Below are 20,671 nucleotides of genomic sequence, written 5' to 3'. Positions count from 1 at the left end.
TTTGCTGATTTCTCTCCTGAGAGATTGCCTTTTCCAGGAAGGCTTCACGTGGCTTTTTGACCAGCCAGACTTACCCTTTGCCCTTTTCTTTTCATCCTAGGCCAACACTGGACAAATTGATGACACCCAAGAGCAGCACAGAGTTATCAGCAGTAACCTCGCCCTCATTCAGGTGACTCTCCCCTTTGTCCATTTGATGAATCTCCTTCCTGCTTTGAATCTGCAGTCAGGCCTGCTCCAGGTAGGAAGAGCAAAGACTAAGTGAGCCCTTGTCCCTGTACTCCAGACTGAGCTTTGGGAATGGGCCCCTCGTCCATTCTGTAACCACCAGACCACACTCATATGGCAGCTGGAGGATCAGCCCAACTACAGGCACTGGCACCGGAGTGTAGATGCCTCTTCTTGGAACCCAAGTTCGCTCCAGCTTCTCTACCTCCTTCTTTCCAAGACAGACTTATTGAAAGATTTGCCTATACTTACTTACTCCTGTTTCTCATAGCATGGACAGGGCTAACTGCCTTCTCTTCCCACTGTCTTGACTTAAGCTGTGCTTGCCAAAGTCACTGACATCCTAATTGGTGTACCCTCTGACTGCCTCGTGCATATGATCCTGCTTATAGTTTCTGGAGATTCTTCCTGTCTGGAAGTTCCTCCTTGGCCCCACTCCTGCCTCTCAGCCTGTGCCTTCTCAGCTTTTGCAGGATATCCTCCAACCCCCACACCTTTGTCCCTTAAATGTTTCATGCTTGTTCAAACTTGAACCTCCTTCTAATAGACCCTAGTTGGGCTAAGTTTTTATCTGAGGAGTCTCAGAGTATTACAAAATCAGGAAGCCTAGGGCAGGGGGAGACTGGGAAGAGATTGGCTCAGGACAAGAGAGGAAGTAGTTTGATCCAGAACCTTCTGGGCTTCTTTGGCTGGGGGCAGCCTGAGGCTGCACAAAGCACCTGGACTCTAAGATCAGACAGGCTGGTGTTAAGGCTGTCATTTATCAACAGGTTGGCCTTGGGCAGACCACACAAGACTTGCTTAGCTATATCTCCCTGTCCATCAGAGTAGGTGGCTATCCACTTTACCTCTCACCTGGGTTCTAGAGCCACTGTTTCTGGCTGTCTACGGGGCATCTCCATCTGCCCCTCCCCGAAGCATCCCTGAAACACCTTAGCCAGATCTGGCGTCATCACCTTATCTCCTCACACTTACCTCTTGTGAAGTCCCCAATCCCTAAGAGTTTGATGGTTGAAAGTTCATTTTGGGGGTAGACCCTTGGGCAAATCACCTCACCTTATCTGTAAGATGGTCTGTTGTGAGGTTTCAATCATGTAAGGCCATGGCACCTGGCCACATGTGGTAAACTCCCAATCATAGTAGCTTGCCTAGTGAGGAGTCTTCCCATTAATCAAGCCTGAGACCGAGTCTCTCTCAGCATCTCTGCTCCTCAACCTTATGACCACTTGCGGAAGAGTCTGCCTCTGAGCTGTACTTGAATCCAGCCCTGCTTCTTTTCTTCCTTGCCTTGGCCTCTTGGTCTCCTGCATCACTGACATCAAACCTCTTCATTGCCCCAGGTTCCTTCCCCTCTGGCTCCCCTCTGCTTGGACACCTGAGTGACCTTTTCTAAATCCTAGAGCTGATCAAACTGCCTCCTCCTGAAGCTCCTTTGTTGGTTCTACTTGTCAAAGTGTAGGCCTGGCCCAAAGGTACTCCTGGTCTGGTCCTGTCCCTTCCACAGCTTCATGTCCCCCACACCTGCTGCCTTTGTGTGTGTGGTTGCCTCTCCTTGGAATGTCCTGTCTCTTCTTGTTCTTCCGGCAATGAAGTTCCAATCAGGTCTCAGTTCCAGCCCGACACCAGGTACTCTTTGGGGCCTTGCACATGCAGCTGCAGCTGACCTGGTTGCAATTCTGTGTGTAGATATCTGCCTTCTCCACTTGAGCCGAGTCACCTGTGCCGGGACCATGGCCTATGGCTGAAGAGCTTTGGAGATTAAATGAGATGCTCGTGATACCCTTAACAGAGAGGCTGGCAAGGGGCAGGTAATAAGTGCCTGAGCTACAAGGTTCCAAATCCTTGGGGCGCCTGGGTGGCTCGGTCGGTTAAGCGTCCGACTTCGGCTCAGGTCATGATCTCACGGTCTGTGAGTTCGAGCCCCGCGTCAGGCTCTGTGCTGACAGCTCGGAGCCTGGAGCCTGTTTCGGATTCTGTGTCTCCCTCTCTCTCTGCCCCTCCCCTGTTCACGCTCTGTGTCTCTCTCTGTCTCAAAAATAAAATAAACGTTAAAAAAAAAAATTTATACAAATCCTTGTCCATATGTATGCACATTTCCACATGATCGATTCTCAACCAACATTCATTAAGTCCTGACCTGGGCCAGACACTGGCTTGGCACATTCTGGTTCATAGCATGGATATAAGTTTGTCTCTTCTGTTTGTTAAGGAGCTTAACATTGAGTCACACATGGTCCAATAAATTTCATAATTGAACTTCTAGTAACTTCATATTCTATCACAAATACACCCGACAGTAATATTTAAAATATACCCAAGAGTGATTTTTAACAACTGGTGGGGCCCAGGAACTCAACTAGTAAGACTGAAGTGCAGCCACTAAGAGCTGGTCCAGCAGGGCTATTGCAAACTGTCCAAATTCAGCCCTATCCCACCTCATTCGACCTTCATCACATAGGTGCACATAAAATTGTTTGTAGGCTTCTGCTCAATAAATTACACCACAATGACATTGTTCTCTTTTTGCACGAATTTCTGAAGATAACTTCCCACAAGTTCACAAGGTATGAGCAATTTAAAGATCTAGATTTTTCCAAAAAGGATTATAAAATATTTCAGTGCTTAGTATTAAGTAATAGCACCAGTGTTAATGTTTTAATTATTAACTTCTCCATAACCTCACCAGCATTGAAAGTATTCTTCTAAACTACTTTGTATTTGCCATATAGGTGTATGTGGCCATAGATAATATATGCTATGACTTCCTATGTTTTTTTAAATATTGTTTTATTTAAGTAATGTCTACACCCATCCTGGGGCTTAAACTCACGACCCCAAAGTCAAGAGTCACATGCTCTTCCAGCTGAGCCAGCCAGGTGTCCCTGTCTTTCTGTGTTTTTTTTTTTTAAGCACAAAAAGTATTATGCTGTACATATAATTCTGTAACTTGTACTTTTAAGAATGACTTAATGAATGAAAATCACTTAGAATAGCAGATAGCACTTGGGAAATGTCAGCTCCAGTCATTATTGTCATTATTACGTGGTTCTTCGTTCATATGTGCAAATGTTGTACTGAGAAAATGCTAGATCATAAGGTGTATGGGTAAATTGTAGCCAAGTTTCCTCCCAGAATTCCTGTACCAATTTTACCACCATCTATATGTAAGAGAACCATTTTCCCACATTATTTGTCAATGTGTATTTTATATTATCAACCTTTTAGATTTTTAAAAATTTATTTAATGTTTATTTCTGAGGGAGAGAGAGAGAGCAGGGGAGAGGCAGGGAGGGAGGGAGAGAAAGAATCCCAAGCAGGCTCCGCATAGATGGCACAGAGCCCACTGCAGGACTCAAACCCATGAACCTTGAGATCATGAACTGAGCTGAAAGCAAGAGTCAGATGCTTAACCAACTAAGCCACCCAGGTGCCCCTAAACCTTTTAAATTTTAATTTTACCTAGTCTGGGGGATAAATATAGTGTACCCATGCACTCATTGATTGATTCATTAATTGGATAAGCACAGACAAGGGCTTAGCACCTGCTGAGTTCCCCACCCACCCCCGCCAAAACTGAGAGGGCACTGACCTTTTCGTAGAGGAACACCAACATCAATTACAAAGAAATGATACCTACTTTCAAATTGGGATTAAATTTTTTTTCCTATTACTTGGGAAGCTGGTCACATTTTTGTTTGCTTTTTAGCCATTTGTATTTCCTTTTCTGTATCTTGTCAATTTATACTCCTTGTACATTTTTCTGTTGGGTTGTCTTTTTTAAAAAGTTGGCGTCTGGGTGCCTGGGTGGCTCAGTCCGTTAAGCGGCCGACTTCGGCCGTGATCTCGCAGTCCGTGAGTTCGAGCCCCACGTCGGGCTCTGTGCTGACAGCTCAGAGCCTGGAGCCTGTTTCAGATTCTGTGTCTCCCTCTCTCTGACCCTCCCCCGTTCATGCTCTGTCTCTCTCTCAAAAATAAATAAACGTTAAAAAAAAAATTTAAAAAAAAAGTTGGCGTTGCTTGGGGTGCCTGGGTGGCTGAGTCTGTTAAACATCTGACTTTGGCTCAGGTCATGATCTTGCAGTTCGTTGAGTTCAAGCCCCACATCAGGCTCTGTGCTGACAGCTCAGAGCCTGGAGCCTGCTTCAGATTCTGTGTCTCCCTCTCTCTCTGCTCTTCTCCCACTCATGTTCTGTCTCTCTCCCCTTTAAAAATAAATAAACATTAAAAAACCAAAAGTTGGCATTGCTTTGTAAAATGGACTTCATGATTTTGATCACTAACCCTTTATTACTTATAAATGGAGATATTTTCTCCTGCTCAGTTTCTGTCTTTGAAGTTTGTGGTATCACATAGAAGTCATACTTGGATTTATATACAGCTTATTTCATTTTTCCTCAGAGATTTTACACATCTTCAGAAGGAGTATTTCTCTAATCCAAAATCTGAAACACATTATCCTATATTTTTTCTTTTCATACATTAGGTTTTATGTTTAGTGGGGTGTGTGTATGAATGGTATAATGTAGGAATCCTTTTTTTTCCCCTAGATATCCACTTTTCCTTACCCCGTTTATTCAGTACCCATCCATTCCATACTGATTAGAAATGCCACCTTTATCATATTAAATTTCCATATATAAATTTTCATCTATTCTTGATGGTGTTCCTGGACTCCAGTCTGTCCTGCTGATCTATTTGTCTATTTTTGTGCCAGTACCACCCTATTTTAATTACAGTAGCCTTAAAACTAAATATTGATAATGAATGTGCCAAACTCCCTCTTGATCTTTTTTCTCAAGGTGTCTTGGCTGTTCTTGCACATCTACTCATCTTTGTGGAACTTAAGATAAATTGTCAAGTGCCATGAAAAGTCTTGTTGGGACTTTCACTGGAATCACGTGGGTTAACTTGGGGAACATTTTCATCCATATATATGGTAGAGTTCTTTGTGTTTTTAGTCTTCTTTAATAATACAGCATGTTTCCATTGAGACATTTGAATTACAGTTGATCCTTGAACAATATGGGTTTGAACTGCATGGGTCCACTTATAGGCAGATTTGTTTTCATAAATACAGTACTGTAAATGTATGATTCCTTATGATGTTCTTAATTTTCTTTAGTTTACTTTATTATGAGAATACAATATATAATATAGCATACAAAATATGTGTGAATCAAGTTTGTGTTACGGGTAACGCTTCTGATCAGCAGTAGGCTGTTAGTAGTGAAGTTTTGAGAGAGTGACAAGTTATACACAGATTTTCAACTTTACACAGTGTCGGTGCCCCTAATGCCAGTGTTGGTCAAGGGTCAACTGTACTGATAACATGCCAGTATTGATACTGAGATCTGGGCACCTCATGGTACTGGCCTGCATGAGCAGCAGAGGTGTGACGCCACTGAGATGAGATGGGAATTGCAGCCGGGATGGGGGAGAATGGAGAGAAAGAGGGCCACCAGCATGAAGGGCAATTGCCAAGGAAGGTAAGTCTGGGAGAGAGACAGAGTGTGCACAGAGACTTCCAAGGCGTAGCTGTGGATCATGGAGTTTCCACATTGCAGGGGAAGTTGCTTGTCTGAGCAGCTGGGGGTTACAGAGCACTTTTGCCCAGACCAGTGAGAGGAGCCATGAGCAAGAGACTGGTGGCCCTTGGCCAAGGGCTGAGTAGGAGGTGAAGATTTTGTGATGGAAAATGGCATCAAACAAGTTCCAGAACAAGAAAACAATAGTTTTCAAGGGAGTTGGATTGAAGCAAGGTGTTTGTTTTTTCCAGGTTGGAGGGGCTGTTGGCAAATTTTAGGGTGAGGAAAGGAGGTTGGGTGACCTCAAGGTCAGAGAGGAGGCAGAGGCAAAGGCAGGGAGGAACATTGATGGTCAGAGACACCTTTCCTCATGTTTCTGATTTCTGCCCTGACAGGTGCAGGCCACCGTTGTGGGGTTCCTGGCTGCTGTGGCCGCCCTGCTGCTGGGTGCTATGTCTAGGGAGGAGTTGGACTTTGTGAAGGTGGAGTTGCTGTGTGCCAGCAGTGTCATCACCGCCTTTCTTGCTGCATTTGCCTTAGGTGAGCTGTGCCCCCACCCCAGTTACCACCCCCTCCTAGCTCTCTCTGTCCTCCATTCCTCAGTACTCTACTCTCAACTCTTTGTGTTTCAGTTCCTTGAGATGTGGAAGATGGGTGTACTAATGGTGGGGCCTCACATGTCCTGCCAGAGGGTGGGGGAGAGCCTGTTAGTTAAATCTCCAGGTCCTACCTTATGGATGGGCAAGGAGGACAATGAGTCCTTTCCTAGGCAATGTATGTGCGCAGGAGTGAGCTGCTGACTCCATTTCTCTTCCCTCTGCTTGTTCAGAGAACTGGCTTTTGCTCAGTGGACACATTCATCTGTTCATCCATTCTCCATCCATTCATTCACTCATTCAGTCAGTCAGTCTTTAAATGTTACTTGAGCACAGCTTGCGAATGGGCCTGTGGAAGATTCTGGCATCTGCAGTCCTGTAGGGAGCAAGACTCTAGCATTAGCCTCAATTTCATCTCTGCAGAGAGGTCTTTTCTGACTCACTCAAGTTCTGCCCTCCGTCCTTCTTCCCAGCTGCTGACATGCTCTTCTGCACTCTGCACCTGTTTTCCTTATTGAGCACTTATAAACATCTGCAATTGTTCACTTCATTTTCTTCATTCTTTTCTGTCTCACCACTTTGCTAGAATGTCAGCTCCTCAGAGAGGTGCCCTGTTAGAATAGGGCTTCTCCTATTCTACTCCTGTCACACCGCCTGTCACACACACATCAGATGCTTCCTCCATGTCTGCAGAAGGCGGAACACACAAGGAGTGACAAACAACCCTGTCTTCAGGGAGCTCACCCATTTCAGGGGCAACCACAGTTGCCATGCAATTACCATAGAATGTCCCCCCATTCACTCCTTACTCAGTACTTACTGAGTGTCTACTGTGTGCCAGGCACTGATGCAGTGGAGGGGATGCACTGGTGAGTAACTGTACTGTTTTGTGATGTGTATGTTCTGGTTTGGGGTGAGACATCAGTATGCAAGCACATAGCAAATTTCAGCTAAGTGCAAGTGTCTCCTTTTTGAAGCCTCTCTGATCAGCTCTCTAGCATCACACCCCCATTCATAGTCCTGCTTTGTTTTCATGTCCTTTTTTTTACTTCAAATGCTTGTTCACTTACTTGTGTGCTGTCTGTCCCTCCACCCAACAAGCATTTACTGTATGAGCCCAGAGCCTGATGGCTATTTTCAACACCTAAAATAGGCATATTACCAGCTGCCAAATGTTTGCTGAATGAGCGGACTTCATTTTGGTTCTCTTCTGGACTGCATGTCTGAGTGTCTCTCGCAAACAATGTGCACATATAAGAAAGAATAAGTGCTAACTGGGAATTGGATTTGCATTTACTCTTCTGTTCTTCATCTGCTCATGAAACACCTTTGAGCTCAGCTCTCTGTAAGGATAATGTGGCGGGTTATTTATTGGTTTCTCTTCCTTCCTGTGCTAGTGTATATAATCAGGATGGAGGGTAAGAGTGCAGAAACCCAGGAGCAAATTCATAAACTGCACTTCCCTGGGCAGACGGCTCCTGGTCATGTACCTATGCCTCTGCAAATGGGGCAGGGGCTAGGGTGCCATCACTCAGTCTGTCCAAGGGAAGAGAAGAATGAGTATGCCACACCTTGTGGAGAAATAGAGCCCAAGAGATACTTGATATGAAGTCTCTGAAAACAACACAATCCGATGATTCCAGAGGCCAGCCCTGTTCCTGTGGAGTCTTGTAGAGAATGCCATTCCTAGCTCCCCATTTTCCAGATGAGGAAAGTGAAGCATAGATGAGGGGTGAAGCTCAGCAGCATGGACATAAACTGGGTTGTCCAAAGATGTGTAGAAGTTGAGGAGCATGGCTGGTGGCTCATAGTGTGACCTAAGCATGACTGCTGTAAAGCCAGGTGGTGGTGGTGGTTTTTAATAAGTGCTCTCAAACTGGTGGTTTCTATGTAGTCCCTGTTTTTCACCAGACCACCAGCCACACAGACTCAACCTCACTTAGAACTGGCATTTCAAAAGAGATAAAGTAGCTATGACCTGGTCACAAAATAGGGCACAAACTGTGGCCAGTGGCAGCAGTGTTAGTAGGCCTTGAGGTGATAATTCTAATTATATTTAGAGTTACAGAGTAGTGAGTAAAGTATTAAAACACCAAGAGCCAAGATAAAATGGGTCTTTTTAAAAAATGTTTATTTATTTATTTTGAGAGAAAGAAAGAGTGAGTGGTACAAGCTTAAGCAGGGGAGGGGTAGAGGGAGAGGGAGAAAGAGAGAGAATCCCAGGCAGGCTCCATGCTGTCATCACAGAGCCTGACATGGGGCTCGACCCCACAAACCATGAGATCATGACCTGAGTCAAAACCAAGAGTTGGATGCTTAACTGACTGAGCCACCCGGGAGCCCCCAATGCTGTTGGATTAAGTCCTAGGCAGTAGATGAGGGCTGGAAGATTGCATGTGTCAGTCATCTCAGAACACAGAGTCAGAACACAAAATAGGACCCAGGAAGGTATAGAGGCCACGAGAATGTGTCTCTTGGGTTTCCAGTGCTATACCCAAAAATTTACCCCCACTCCCCGCTGTTAGAGGTTACCTGCTGCCTTCGCCCAGTGGTGGCCCTGCCAGGATCCTGAAATGGGCCTGTTCCCCAGAGATGTGGACCCACTGACAATGCTGTGCTGTAGTCTGCATGTGCTTCCCCTGCCTGCCTTCCTGTCTCCCACTGCGGGTGGCCTACATGCCATCTCGTGGCTCTCCCAACACCCCTGTGGCCCCCCATTCCCCCTCACAGGCCTTGTCCCTAACAAACCTCTCACGTGGCTAATCCCACTGGGGCACCTGTGTCCCCAGGGACCCTGACAGACACAAGAGGCTGTGCTCTGCCCCTGGGGCTCTATTGCTCAGAGTGGTTTTGGAGTCCTCTTCCTGTGAGGGAGCAGCTGTGAGTTTCACATCTGTAGTTTCTGGTTTGGGAGCCTAGGAACCACCTCCCTGCTGTCTCCCCCATGGGTTTGAGTGTATCATCAAAGCTTGCAGGCTGCTTAACACCACGCCCGCAAGTCGCAGGGTCCACCCTACTGCAGCCTTCTCAGGCTTAAGCATAGTGGGGAAACTGAGTGTTAGGGCAGCCTGGCTCCAAGGGGAGGGCTGTGTGGATAGAAGCAAGTTACTGAGCAGCCTCCTGACCACTTTCTCGTCCTGTGCTTTGAGTTTCTTCTGCCACCTCCCTGCAGGAATGCTGATGGTCTGCATAGTAATTGGTGCTCGGAAGCTTGGGGTCAATCCAGACAACATTGCCACGCCCATTGCTGCCAGCCTGGGAGACCTCATCACGTTGTCCATCCTGGCCTTTGTTAGCAGCTTCTTCTATAAACACAAAGGTAAGAGGTACCCCTTGAGGTGGGGCACACGAACAAGGCTGGGTCCAATGTCGGCAAACAGCAAGCTCTCCCATCCACTCAGGTCAGCAGATAAGTTCAGTCTCCACCTTAGGGCAGGGGTATGCAAGGAGACCAGGGAGGGCCAGAGGATGGCCTGGCCACTTCAGTGCGCCCTCATAGGAGGGTTAACAGACCCTCCATGGGTAAGGCATGTGTCACACCAGACACATACAAACCAGCTGGGAAGGGACTCCCAAGGAGGCATGTCATAGCCATGGGCAGCAGCATATGCTCTCCCTGCTGGTGTGAGGCAGGAAAAGCCCAGGTCTCCTCAGAAGGTGGCCAGTGCCCTGGTCATCAGCTAAGGAAGGCGTTCACACCTCTTGTATGACAGACCCTTGTGGCCAGAGGCTCTGACTCCACCAGGGGTCTCCCTAGATCTGCCCTGGGGGCACACTGAACATGTTCTGCCCTGGGCATTGTAGACAGGTAGCATCTCCCTTCCCCAGCAGTCCTAACCTGCTGACTACTCCCCTCTGAGCATCACAGTTTTTGCTTTCCACCTAAGCTGGCTGCCCACAGTTGTTTGGATCTAGTAAGTGTTGATTCTGTGCATGGTCATAACCCCAAGTACCTGGGGGCAGGTGGCATCAGTGAGTGGAGTGGACAGTGAAGAAGATGGTGGACAGCAGTGGGGAATGTGGTGACACTTATTTGGAGGAAATACCTAGACACAGGCACAGACACAGCGAAGCTCTGGCTTATCGTTGCCCTGTGGGAACTCAGACTCCGGAGCAAGAGAAATCACCCAGTGCTTACATGCTGGCAGCTGAAGCAGACTGACAGAATACCTGTGATTTAGTGTGTCTGGGCATTGAGACCCTCTCCCTCTCAGCTCTGGGACCAGCTCCTTGTCACCCCAGGAAATGCCTGCCACCAATACTGTTTGATGGTTGGGAGATCCTCAAAGTTCCTGTAAGTGGCAATGAAGATCTAATGATAAGATAACCTAATTAAATCTTTAAACCATAGTGAATTTAAAACAAGACTTGTGTGTGGGTTGGTTAATCGAGTTTTACTTATAAAACAAATTTGGGTCACTGGTGTTTCTAGACCCTTCTTCTCTGCCCTACTGTGCATGTTGCAACACATGACTTAGTAGCTGTTGAATCATCGTTGGGTTGTCCAACCCTCAGATTAGACTGTGAATTTATCTTGGGTGCACTTACAGGTTCACTGGGCCTGGCACATATGAGATAAATCTTCACTGATGAAGAATGAGCTGCTGACTGGGTCACCTGTCAATGTAGTTGGGAAGACAAGCCATGTGTGGGGGAAGTATTCATCATGGTGGTGGAAAATATGAAGTGGAGCCTCTGCCAGGGCTCCTGAATCATTCTAGAAAAATCAGACTGAAAAAATGTCCTAAAAGCAGCACTCCTGTAGGCTGCTGCTTCCTAGAGCTTTTGAGACTTGCTTAGAGCTTCCTGGGCCTGTCTCCCACCTCCTGGGATGGCAAAGAGGCTGGCCCCTTCCATGATGAGTTACTTTGTCTGTAGTCCAAGTTGAGCACCTGTGGCCTGTGCTTCCATGTAGCTGCCCAAGGAGATGGGCCTCCCTATGGCAGAGGAATGAACCATGATTGTTTAGTGCAGAGAAAGACAAGAGGGGAGGGGTCCTCCTAATGATGCTGCTCAGAGAAATGGGATGTGGGGCACAGACCTACCTGCACACCTCTGCGTGCTGGGGTCCACTTGGCAGAGGACTGTGCACCACCTGAGCCTGTCCTTTAGAGGTGGGGCTGGGGGTGAGAGGATAGCTCTAGAGAAAGCTGGTGTCTTGTTTGGAGTGATTGGGAAGGTGACACACAAAATATAAGGGAAGAAGGGAGTGAGTGAGAATGGTGGTATGTGGGGCCCTGACCTGGCTCCAGGAACAATCAGGTGTCCCAGAACCGTCAGAGTTCTGCTGGCTCCAACCAGCAGAGAAGATGACACAGGGGCATAAGTAGCTGCAAAGCTGGGTGTGGTCTGAGCCCTGAGGGACCCATAGATGCTGGGGAGGCCACCTTAGGCTGGCCTCAGCAGGAGCAGATTGGCATCATTAACCAACTCTGACTGTAGCCCTGATGTCTGTATGCTGGCTCGGGTGCTGGTGGGCCACCTCTTCATGCTGTAGTCTCTCCTATGCCCATCTGAGGGGGAATGGAGAACATGACATGAGTTTGTGCTCAGAAGGTGCTGGGCACAGTGCTGGCCTGTGGACACAATCCCATAGATGTAACCATTAATAATAATAATAAGGTTGAGATGGAAGGAGATGGGAGAGGTTATGTATGTCAGGAAAATAGCAAAAAAGAGACGTAAAGGGGCTTGTGACAGGAATTGAGGATAAAGAGGAGCTTTTCCAGTTGCATAAGATGGACAAAATCTTTAGAAGTATGGTAGGTTGTCCACCCTAAACTGCCAGAGACAGAAGCATCTCCTCAGCTCCAAGCCCACCTTTAATCATTGCAGCCCAGACTGTGGCCCCACAGTCCATGCTCATGTGCCCTGGCACTCACACTGTCTGTCTGTCTGTCTGTCTCTCTCTCTCTCTCTCCTCCCAGATAATCGATACCTGTCGCTGCTGGTCTGTATCAGCTTCACGGCCCTGATCCCCTTGTGGGTCCTCATTGTCAAGCAGAACCCGCCCATCATGAGGATCCTGAAGTTCGGGTGGTTCCCAATCATTCTAGCGATGGTCATCAGCAGGTGCGCATGAGTGAGGGCTGCCACCACCCCTTTGCTCTCCATGCCACCCCTGTCTGGCCTCTGCAGACAGGGAGAGTGGCCTGAGGCCACCAAGCCTCCAGGGTGAGGATGTAAATCATGTGGGTTTAAATCATTTTCTGGCTGATCATGGTTGGAGGGAATCATTGCTGTGGGCTCCTTCACTAAGTCCCGGTGCCGGTTGTTGAGTCATACCTCTTTGTTCTTCATCTCTTTCCCTCTCACCAAGAACCTTAGACCTTATTTATTCTGAGAGGCAGTCCTGTTTACCACTGCAGGAGTATCAGAGCCAGGAAGAACTGAACCTGAAAACATCAGATGAACACACTGATGCCAGGACCTCTTGTCCCCTCGTGGCACTGCAGGACACCTGTCTCCCCCATCCCTGCTGCCAGAGTTCCCCTGCTTGGGCTTCAGGGGGTCCCTCACCTGGCCCCACAGTGATGGCTCTGTGAATACCATTTCCACAGCATGGCTGCTGGTGTGACCTAGTGGGGCTGAGGGATTCGTCCCCCTGGGCCCTTGGGCCTTCAGCTGAGCTCAGGTCTTCCACCCTTGAACCTCACTCTCCAGAGCCCTTTCTGTTAGTAGACCTGGATGAGCACCACCCCAGTGCTTTCTGGGGTGCTTTCCTAACGTTGACTCTTAGGGAGAAGTGGTTGTGGTCCAGGTGTCTTTGATTCCAGAAAGCTCCTGGGCTCCTTTTACAAACTGATCCAACCTCGCCAGGACTGTAGGAGCAGGACAGTCTTTGCTAAACTCCAGGGGCTGGTAGGAGCAAGGTCTTATTGCGACATCTCTAAGAACAAGGAGCAGAAGTGGATTCTCATGTAGGTTCCATTTACTGCTCAGGAAAGTAGCAGTTCAGCTGTGGTACATGAGCTGTCACATGGGAGAGTCCAGCCAGCTACGTGACCTCAGAGAGTTTGTAACTTGTTTTTAATGGGCTAACATTATCTGATGGGCCTTCTGGAACAGCTGAGGCTCAGAATAGAGGCGGAGAATCATGTGCGTGGTGGAGAGGACACTGTGGATACCAGCCTGTCTATATCAGATATTTTGTGTAGGGGTCAGGAAAGTGTTTGCTACACTGAGAAAGGAAACTGGTAAGACATTTTGAAAAATTTTTTATTTTAATATTTGTTTATTTTTGTGAGAGAGAGAGAGAGAGAGAGAGAGAGAAAGAGGGCCAGCGAGCATGACTGGGGGAGGGGCAGAGAGAGAGAGAGAAAATCCTAAACAGGCTCCGGGATCTGAGCTGTCAGTATATAGCCCGACGTGGGGCTCGAACTCCAGAATAATGAGATCACGACCTGAGCTAAAGTCAGACTCTCAACCAACTGAGCCACCCAGGTGCCTCTGATAAGACATTTTGTATAGAGGTGTACCAGGTCCCCTACAAGGATAGGGGATAACTAATGATAAATAATGATAAATGATAAACTAATCATTTGCCCTCTGCTCTCTCCCCAGTTTTGGAGGGCTCATCTTGAACAAAACCATTTCTAAACAGCAATTCCAAGGCATGGCCATATTTACTCCCATCATATGTGGTAGGTATTGGCAGTCACCATCACCTGGGACCCCTGGGCTGTGTTAGCCCCCAGGGCTTGCGCAGTGGGACCTGAAAAGCAGTGACTTCAGAGCTCCAGCCCCAGGCCCTCAAAGGCAGAATCTGGAAACTGAGCCATGGCTGTGTTTCTGCTGGGCAGAGACTACCGGGCTGGTTTTTCTCATATGGAAGGAGACCCTCAGGGAGAAAGCCCTGACCACTGCTCCACCAGCTCACACTCTTCCTCACAGTCACCACAGAGGCTTGAGCTGTCCCACAGAGCTAAATCCCGTGCCTTGAAGGCACATCTAAGCCAGGATTCACTGGCACCTGATCATGGCCTTCAGAACTGGGGTGTTGGCTTCTCATGGTTTGTTTGTATGTTTGTTTGTTAATTTCTTAAATTTAGATTCATTGATGACATTTAAAACTAAGAATTTTGCACATAAAAATCTAGATTTCTGCCTTCTTCAAAAGCAAGACTGTGACAATACTGAGTTTACATTCTGGGTGAGGAAACAATCAGCTGCCACTCAGACAGGACTTGTGTTTGTCAGGTTTGCCTGAATCCCCTCCATTCCCTGTTGTCTTCCACCCAACCCTTCATTGATCTCCCTTCTAGGCTTAGATCCTATGGGCTCTTTTAACCAAAGCTTGGTTTGTGTCTGGCTTTTGATGAGGATCTGTAAATGGGACTGACCAGTCAGGGAGGGAACCAAATGTGATAGCTTTTTGCACACTTTGCTTGGTCCCCGACCCTGGTGTTCTGGGGCTGCAGAAACAGGCTACGGAGGCCTTTGGGCACCCCCTCTCCCCATTTCCATGGGAACACAGGTGACTATTCCTTGAATATCAGTGGGCCACCCAGCAGGTCTGTCCCAGTAGAGGCAGGGCTTGCCCGTCATGCAAGGAGTTGGCCATGTGGAAGACAACAACTGCTAAGGCAGGCTAAAGCTTGGAAAGATTTCCTTGGATGTCACCAACTCAGATGACTGTGGGGCAACATGAGAATGTTAAATGAGTTCAGCCAGTATGACAATAGCTGGGCAGTAAGGAGCAGCAGGGAATAGGTCATGCTGCAGAAAGTGTTCCTGCTATGGAGGGAGAGGGGCCTGCTTAGCTCCAGCCAGTTGCTGCCTGGCAAGTTTGGAGGTCCAGAGTTGCCAGAACTGACTTCTTAGGAGAAGCCAGCAATTTATGTAAATGCTAACAATTAATTTGAGTTACATTTTTAAATCCACTCCTCCCCACATGATTTTTAAATCATGTGGATTGAGCAAAATAGATCTGCAGCCATCCTCTGCCCACAGACCTTTGCATCCAGGGTTGTTGGTCTCTACCTCTGGAGATCACTGGGGCACATCTGGCCCAATGAGGGGTTATTCCCCAATGGGCTGAGGAAACAGGATGGAGGCAGCCTGCCCACTCTCTAAAGAAGATGGTCCTGAACAGGCGCTCTTCTCTGTCAGCCTGTAATCCTGTCCCTGCAAAGACAGCTCAGCATGGCCTTTGTCGTCTTGGCATGGTCCATTCTCTGTGGAAGCTGGGAGTCTCAGCCATAAGCCCCAGGCCTGTTGCATATGCTATCCCCTCTTCCCTTGCTGCTGTTGCCCACCTTCTCTTCCATCTCCTTTCCACCTTAGGTGAAAAAATCTTTTCATTTTCTCAGATGTTCCAGTCTGTAATCTGATCCCTGTCACTTCCCAAGGCCTTGAGGGCCTTATCAAAATATCTTCCCATAGACCTTTCCATCACTCTCCCTCCCTCCCTCTACTTGACAAATCTGTATTGTAAACCTACTTTGCCAGTCACATTTCCTTCACCATAAGAGGTAGCTGTCAAGGTGATACAGTTACTACCCTGGCGCTTCACTCACAAGGTCGAGTTTACCCTTGCTTGCAGCCAAATAAAATCTGTTGTAAAGTGGGAGGGAAGGAAAAGAGACCAAGTGCTACATCAATCAAGGGAGGCTTCTGGAGGAAGTAGACTTAAAATAAGGGCCAGAACTGAGAGACTGGCATAAAAAGGGGGAAACCACATTCTTTTTCTCCTCCCAGGTGTTGGTGGCAATCTGGTGGCAATTCAGACCAGCCGGATCTCCACCTACCTGCACATGTGGAGCACACCTGGTGTCCTACCCCTCTGGATGAAACAATACTGGCCTAACCCATGCTCCACTTTCTGCACCTCAGGTGAGTCTGGTATCTTCTGGAAGCCACAAGGCCATTTCTTTCAACAAGTAAAATTTGCCATTAGTGGAATCTGGTGTCTGTAGCAACAGAGGTCTAAGGCCAGTGCTGACTTCAACAGAGATCATCTTCAAGGTCATGAGTCCTTCTCCCAGAGACCTGACTCCCACCCTTGCCTTTAGTTGATTGATTGATTGATTGATTCATTCATTTAAATATTCAAATATTCAAACATTCAAATATTCATTGAAGGTCTGCCAGGTACTAGATGTCATATTATTATGATGAGTCAGGGAAAGCTGAGTCTTGCCCCCATGTATATACATGGTCCAGAAGAGCAGATACAGGGAGCCAGTGTGGCTCAGTTGGTTGATCGTCCCAACTTTTTATTTTTGGCTTAGGTCATGACCCGAAGGTCATGGGAAAGTCTCTCTCTCTCTCTCCCTCTCCCTCTCTCCCACTCTCCCTCTCCCCCTCTTCCTCCCTCCCTCTGCCCACAGTACTCTCTCCCTCTCTAAAAGCAAAAACAAACAAACAGAAGAGCAGATAAACGCACCAAAAATGGAGCTCTTGACTAAATATTGTGGTATGGTTTTTAGGGTTTGTTTCTTTGTTTATTTTTTAAAATTTTATATTTATTTTTTAAAATTTACACCCAAATTAGTTAGCATATAGTGAAACAATGATTTCAGGAGTAGTTTCCTTAGTGTCCCTTACGCATTTAGCCCATCCCCCCTCCCACAACCCCTCGATCAACCCTCAGTTTGTTCTCCATATTTATGAGTCTCTTCTGTTTTGTCCCACTCCCTGTTTTTATATAATTTTTTTTCCCTTCCCTTATGTTCATCTGTTTTGTCCCCTAAAGTCCTCATATGAGTGAAGTCATATGATTTTTGTCTTTCTCTGACTAATTTCACTTAGAATAATACCCTCCATCCACGTATTTGGAATGGCAAGATTTCATTTTTTGTGATTGCTGAATGCTCCATTGTATATATATGCCACATTTTCTTGATCCATTCATCCATTGATGGACATTTGGGCTCTTTCCATACTTTGGCTATTGATGATAGTGCTGCTATAAACATGGGGTGCATGTGTCCCTTCAAAACAGCACACCTATATCCCTTGGATAAATGTCTAGTAGTGCAATTGCTGGGTCGTAGGATAGTTCTATTTTTAGTTTTTTGAGGAACCTCCATGCTGTTTCCTAGAGTGGCTGCACAAGCTTGCATTGCCACCAACAATGCAAAAGAGACCCTCTTTCTCTGCATCCTTGCCAACATCTGTTGTGGCCTGAGTTGTTAATGTTAGCCATTCTGACAGGTGTCAGGTGGTATCTCATTGTGGTTTTGATTTGTATTTCCCTGATGATGAGTGGTGTTGAGACTTTTTTCATGTGTTAGTTGGCCATCTGGATGTCTTCCTTGGAGAAGTGTCTATTCATGTCTTTTGCCCATTTCTTCACTGGATTATTTGTTTTTTGGGTGTTGAGTTTGATAAGTACTTTGTAGATTTTGGATACTAACCCTTTATCTGATATGTCATTTGCAAATATCTTCTCCCATTCTGTCAGTTGCCTTTTAGTTTTGCTGATTGTTTCCTTCACTGTGCAGAAGCTTTTTATTTTGATGGGGTCCCAGTAGTTCATTTTTGCTTTTGTTTCCCTTGCCTCTGGAGACGTGTTGAGTAAGAAGTTGCTGTGGGCAAGATGAAAGAGGTTTTTGCCTGCTTTCTCCTCGAGGATTTTGATGGCTTCCTGTCTTACATTGAGGTCTTTCATCCATTTTGAGTTTATTTGTGTGTGGTGTAAGAAAGTGGTCCAGGTTCATTTTTCTGCATGTCGCTGTCCAGTTTTCCCAGCACCACTTGCTGAAAAGATTGTCTTTATTCCATTGGATATTCTTTCCTGCTTTGTCAAAGATTAGTTGGCCATATATTTGTGGGTCCATTTCTGGGTTCTCTATGCTGTTCCATTGATCTGAGTGTCTGTTCTTGTGCCAGTACCATACTGTCTTGATGATTACAGCTTTGTAGTATAGCTTGAAGTCTGGGATTGTGATGCCTCCTGCTTTGGTTTTCGTTTTCAAGATTGCTTTGACTATCCACGGTCTTTTCTGGTTCCATACAAATTTTAGGATTATTTGTTTTAGCTCTGTTAAGAAAGCTGGTGTTATTTTGATCGGGATTGCATTGAATATGTAGATTGCTGAGGGGATGGAGAACTATTTATCAGGCTACTGGAAGTCAAAAGAAAGCTGGAGTAGCCGTACTTATATCAGACAAACTAGACTTTAAATTAAAGGCTGTAATAAGAGATGAAGAAGGGCATTTTATAATAATTACAGGGTCTATCCATCAGGAAGAGCTAACAATTATAAATGTCTATGCGCCGAATATGGGAGCCCCCAAATATATAAAAAAATTACTAACAAACATAAGCAACCTTATTGATAAGAATGTGGTAATTGCAGGGGACTTTAACACTCCACTTACAGAAATGGATAGATCATCTAGACACATGGTCAATAAAGAAACAAGGGCCCTGAATGATACATTGGATCAGATGGACTTGACAGATATATTTAGAACTCTGAATCCCAAAGCAACAATATACTTTCTTCTCGAGTGCACATGGAACATTCTCCAAGGTCACATACTGGGTCCCAAAACAGCCCTTCATAAGTTCACAAGAATTGAGATCATACCATGCATACTTTCAGACCACAATGCTATGAAGTTTGAAATCAACCACAGGAAAAAGTCTGGAAAACCTCCAAAAGCATGGAGATTAAAGAACACCCTACTAACGAATGAGTGGGTCAACCAGGCAATTAGAGAAGAAATTAAAAAATATATGGAAACAAACGAAAATGAAAATTCAACAATCCAAACGCTTTGGGACGCAGCGAAGGCAGTCCTGAGAGGAAAATACATTGCAATCCAGGCCTATCTCAAGAAACAAGAAAAATCCCAAATACAAAATCTAACAGCACACCTAAAGGAAAAAGAAGCAGAACAGCAAAGACACCCCAAACCCCGCAGAAGAAGAGAAATAATAAAGATCAGAGCAAAAATAAACAATATAGAATCTAAAAAAACTGTAGAGCAGATCAATGAAACCAAGAGTTGGTTTGAAAAAATAAACAAAATTGATAAACCTCTAGCCAGGCTTCTCAAAAAGAAAAGGGAGATGACCCAAATAGATAAAATCATGAATGAAAATGGAATTATAACAACCAATCCCTCAGAAATACAAGCAATTATCAGGGAATACTATGAAAAATTATATGCCAACAAACTGGACAACCTGGAAGAAATACACAAATTCCTAAACACCCACACACTTCTAAAACTCAATCAGGAGGATATAGAAAGCTTGAACAGACCCATAAACAGCGAAGAAATTGAATGAGTTATCAAAAATCTCCCAACAAATAGGAGTCCAGGACCAGATGGCTTCCCAGGGGAGTTCTACCAGACGTTTATTTTATTTTATTTTTTTTTAATATATGAAATTTATTGTCAAATTGGTTTCCATACAACACCCAGTGTTCATCCCAAAAGGTGCCCTCCTCAATACCCATCACCCACTCTCCCCTCCCTCCCATCCCCCATCAACCCTCAGTTCTCAGTTTTTAACAGTCTCTTATGCTTTGGCTCTCTCCCACTCTCACCTCTTTTTTTTTTTTCCTTCCCCTCCCCCATGGGTTTCTGTTAAGTTTCTCAGGATCCACATAAGAGTGAAACCATATGGTATCTGTCTTTCTCTGTACGGCTTGTTTCACTTAGCATCACACTCTCCAGTTCCATCCACATTGCTACAAAAGGCCATATTTCATTCTTTCTCATTGCCACGTAGTATTCCATTGTGTATATAAACCAGAATTTCTTTATCCATTCATCAGTTGATGGACATTTAGGCTCTTTCCACAATTTGGCTATTGTTGAGAGTGCTGCTATAAACATTGGGGTACAAGTGCCCCTATGCATCAGTACTCCTGTATCTCTTGGGTCAATTCCTAGCAGTGCTATTGCTGGGTCATAGGGTAGGTCTATTTTTAATTTTTGGAGGAACCTCCACACTGCTTTCCAGAGCGGCTGCACCAGGTTGCATTCCCACCAACAGTGCAAGAGGGTTCCCGTCTCTCCACATCCTCTCCAGCATCTATAGTCTCCTGATTTGTTCATTTTGGCCACTCTGACTGGCGTGAGGTGATATCTGAGTGTGGTTTTGATTTGTATTTCCCTGATAAGGAGCGACGTTGAACATCTTTTCATGTGCCTGTTGGCCATCCGGATGTCTTCTTTAGAGAAGTGTCTATTCATGTTTTCTGCCCATTTCTTCACTGGGTTATTTGTTTTTCGGGTGTGGAGTTTGGTGAGCTCTTTATAGATTTTGGATACTAGCCCTTTGTCCGATATGTCATTTGCAAATATCTTTTCCCATTCCGTTGGTTGCCTTTTAGTTTTGTTGGTTGTTTCCTTTGC

The 20,671-nt window shown here is 45.9% G+C and overlaps 1 protein-coding gene across 11 annotated transcripts in view; it reads left to right on the top strand.

The window, feature by feature from the left end:
• The window catches only part of SLC41A3 (solute carrier family 41 member 3), a 95,172-nt gene that overhangs the window by 58,656 nt on the left and 15,845 nt on the right, over positions 1-20,671 (top strand). For 10 of the 11 annotated variants that reach the window (XR_013554072.2, XM_078442651.2, XM_078442648.2 and 7 more), the window contains 6 exons: positions 101-172; positions 6,149-6,293; positions 9,522-9,668; positions 12,277-12,421; positions 13,913-13,992; positions 16,049-16,183. Coding sequence is in view for 10 of the 11 variants with exons in the window: in XM_078442651.2 (XP_078298777.2) it covers positions 101-172; positions 6,149-6,293; positions 9,522-9,668; positions 12,277-12,421; positions 13,913-13,992; positions 16,049-16,183 (724 nt within the window). In the remaining variant the exon portion in view is untranslated. The remainder of the gene's footprint in view (positions 1-100; positions 173-6,148; positions 6,294-9,521; positions 9,669-12,276; positions 12,422-13,912; positions 13,993-16,048; positions 16,184-20,671) is intronic. The other variant, XM_078442652.2, reaches the window with a different exon arrangement.

This window comes from Panthera onca, chromosome A2 (genome assembly GCF_046562875.1).
Source record: "Panthera onca isolate mPanOnc1 chromosome A2, mPanOnc1 haplotype 2, whole genome shotgun sequence".
Taxonomy (NCBI): Eukaryota; Metazoa; Chordata; class Mammalia; order Carnivora; family Felidae; genus Panthera; species Panthera onca.
This window is presented reverse-complemented; position numbering and strand designations above follow the sequence as displayed.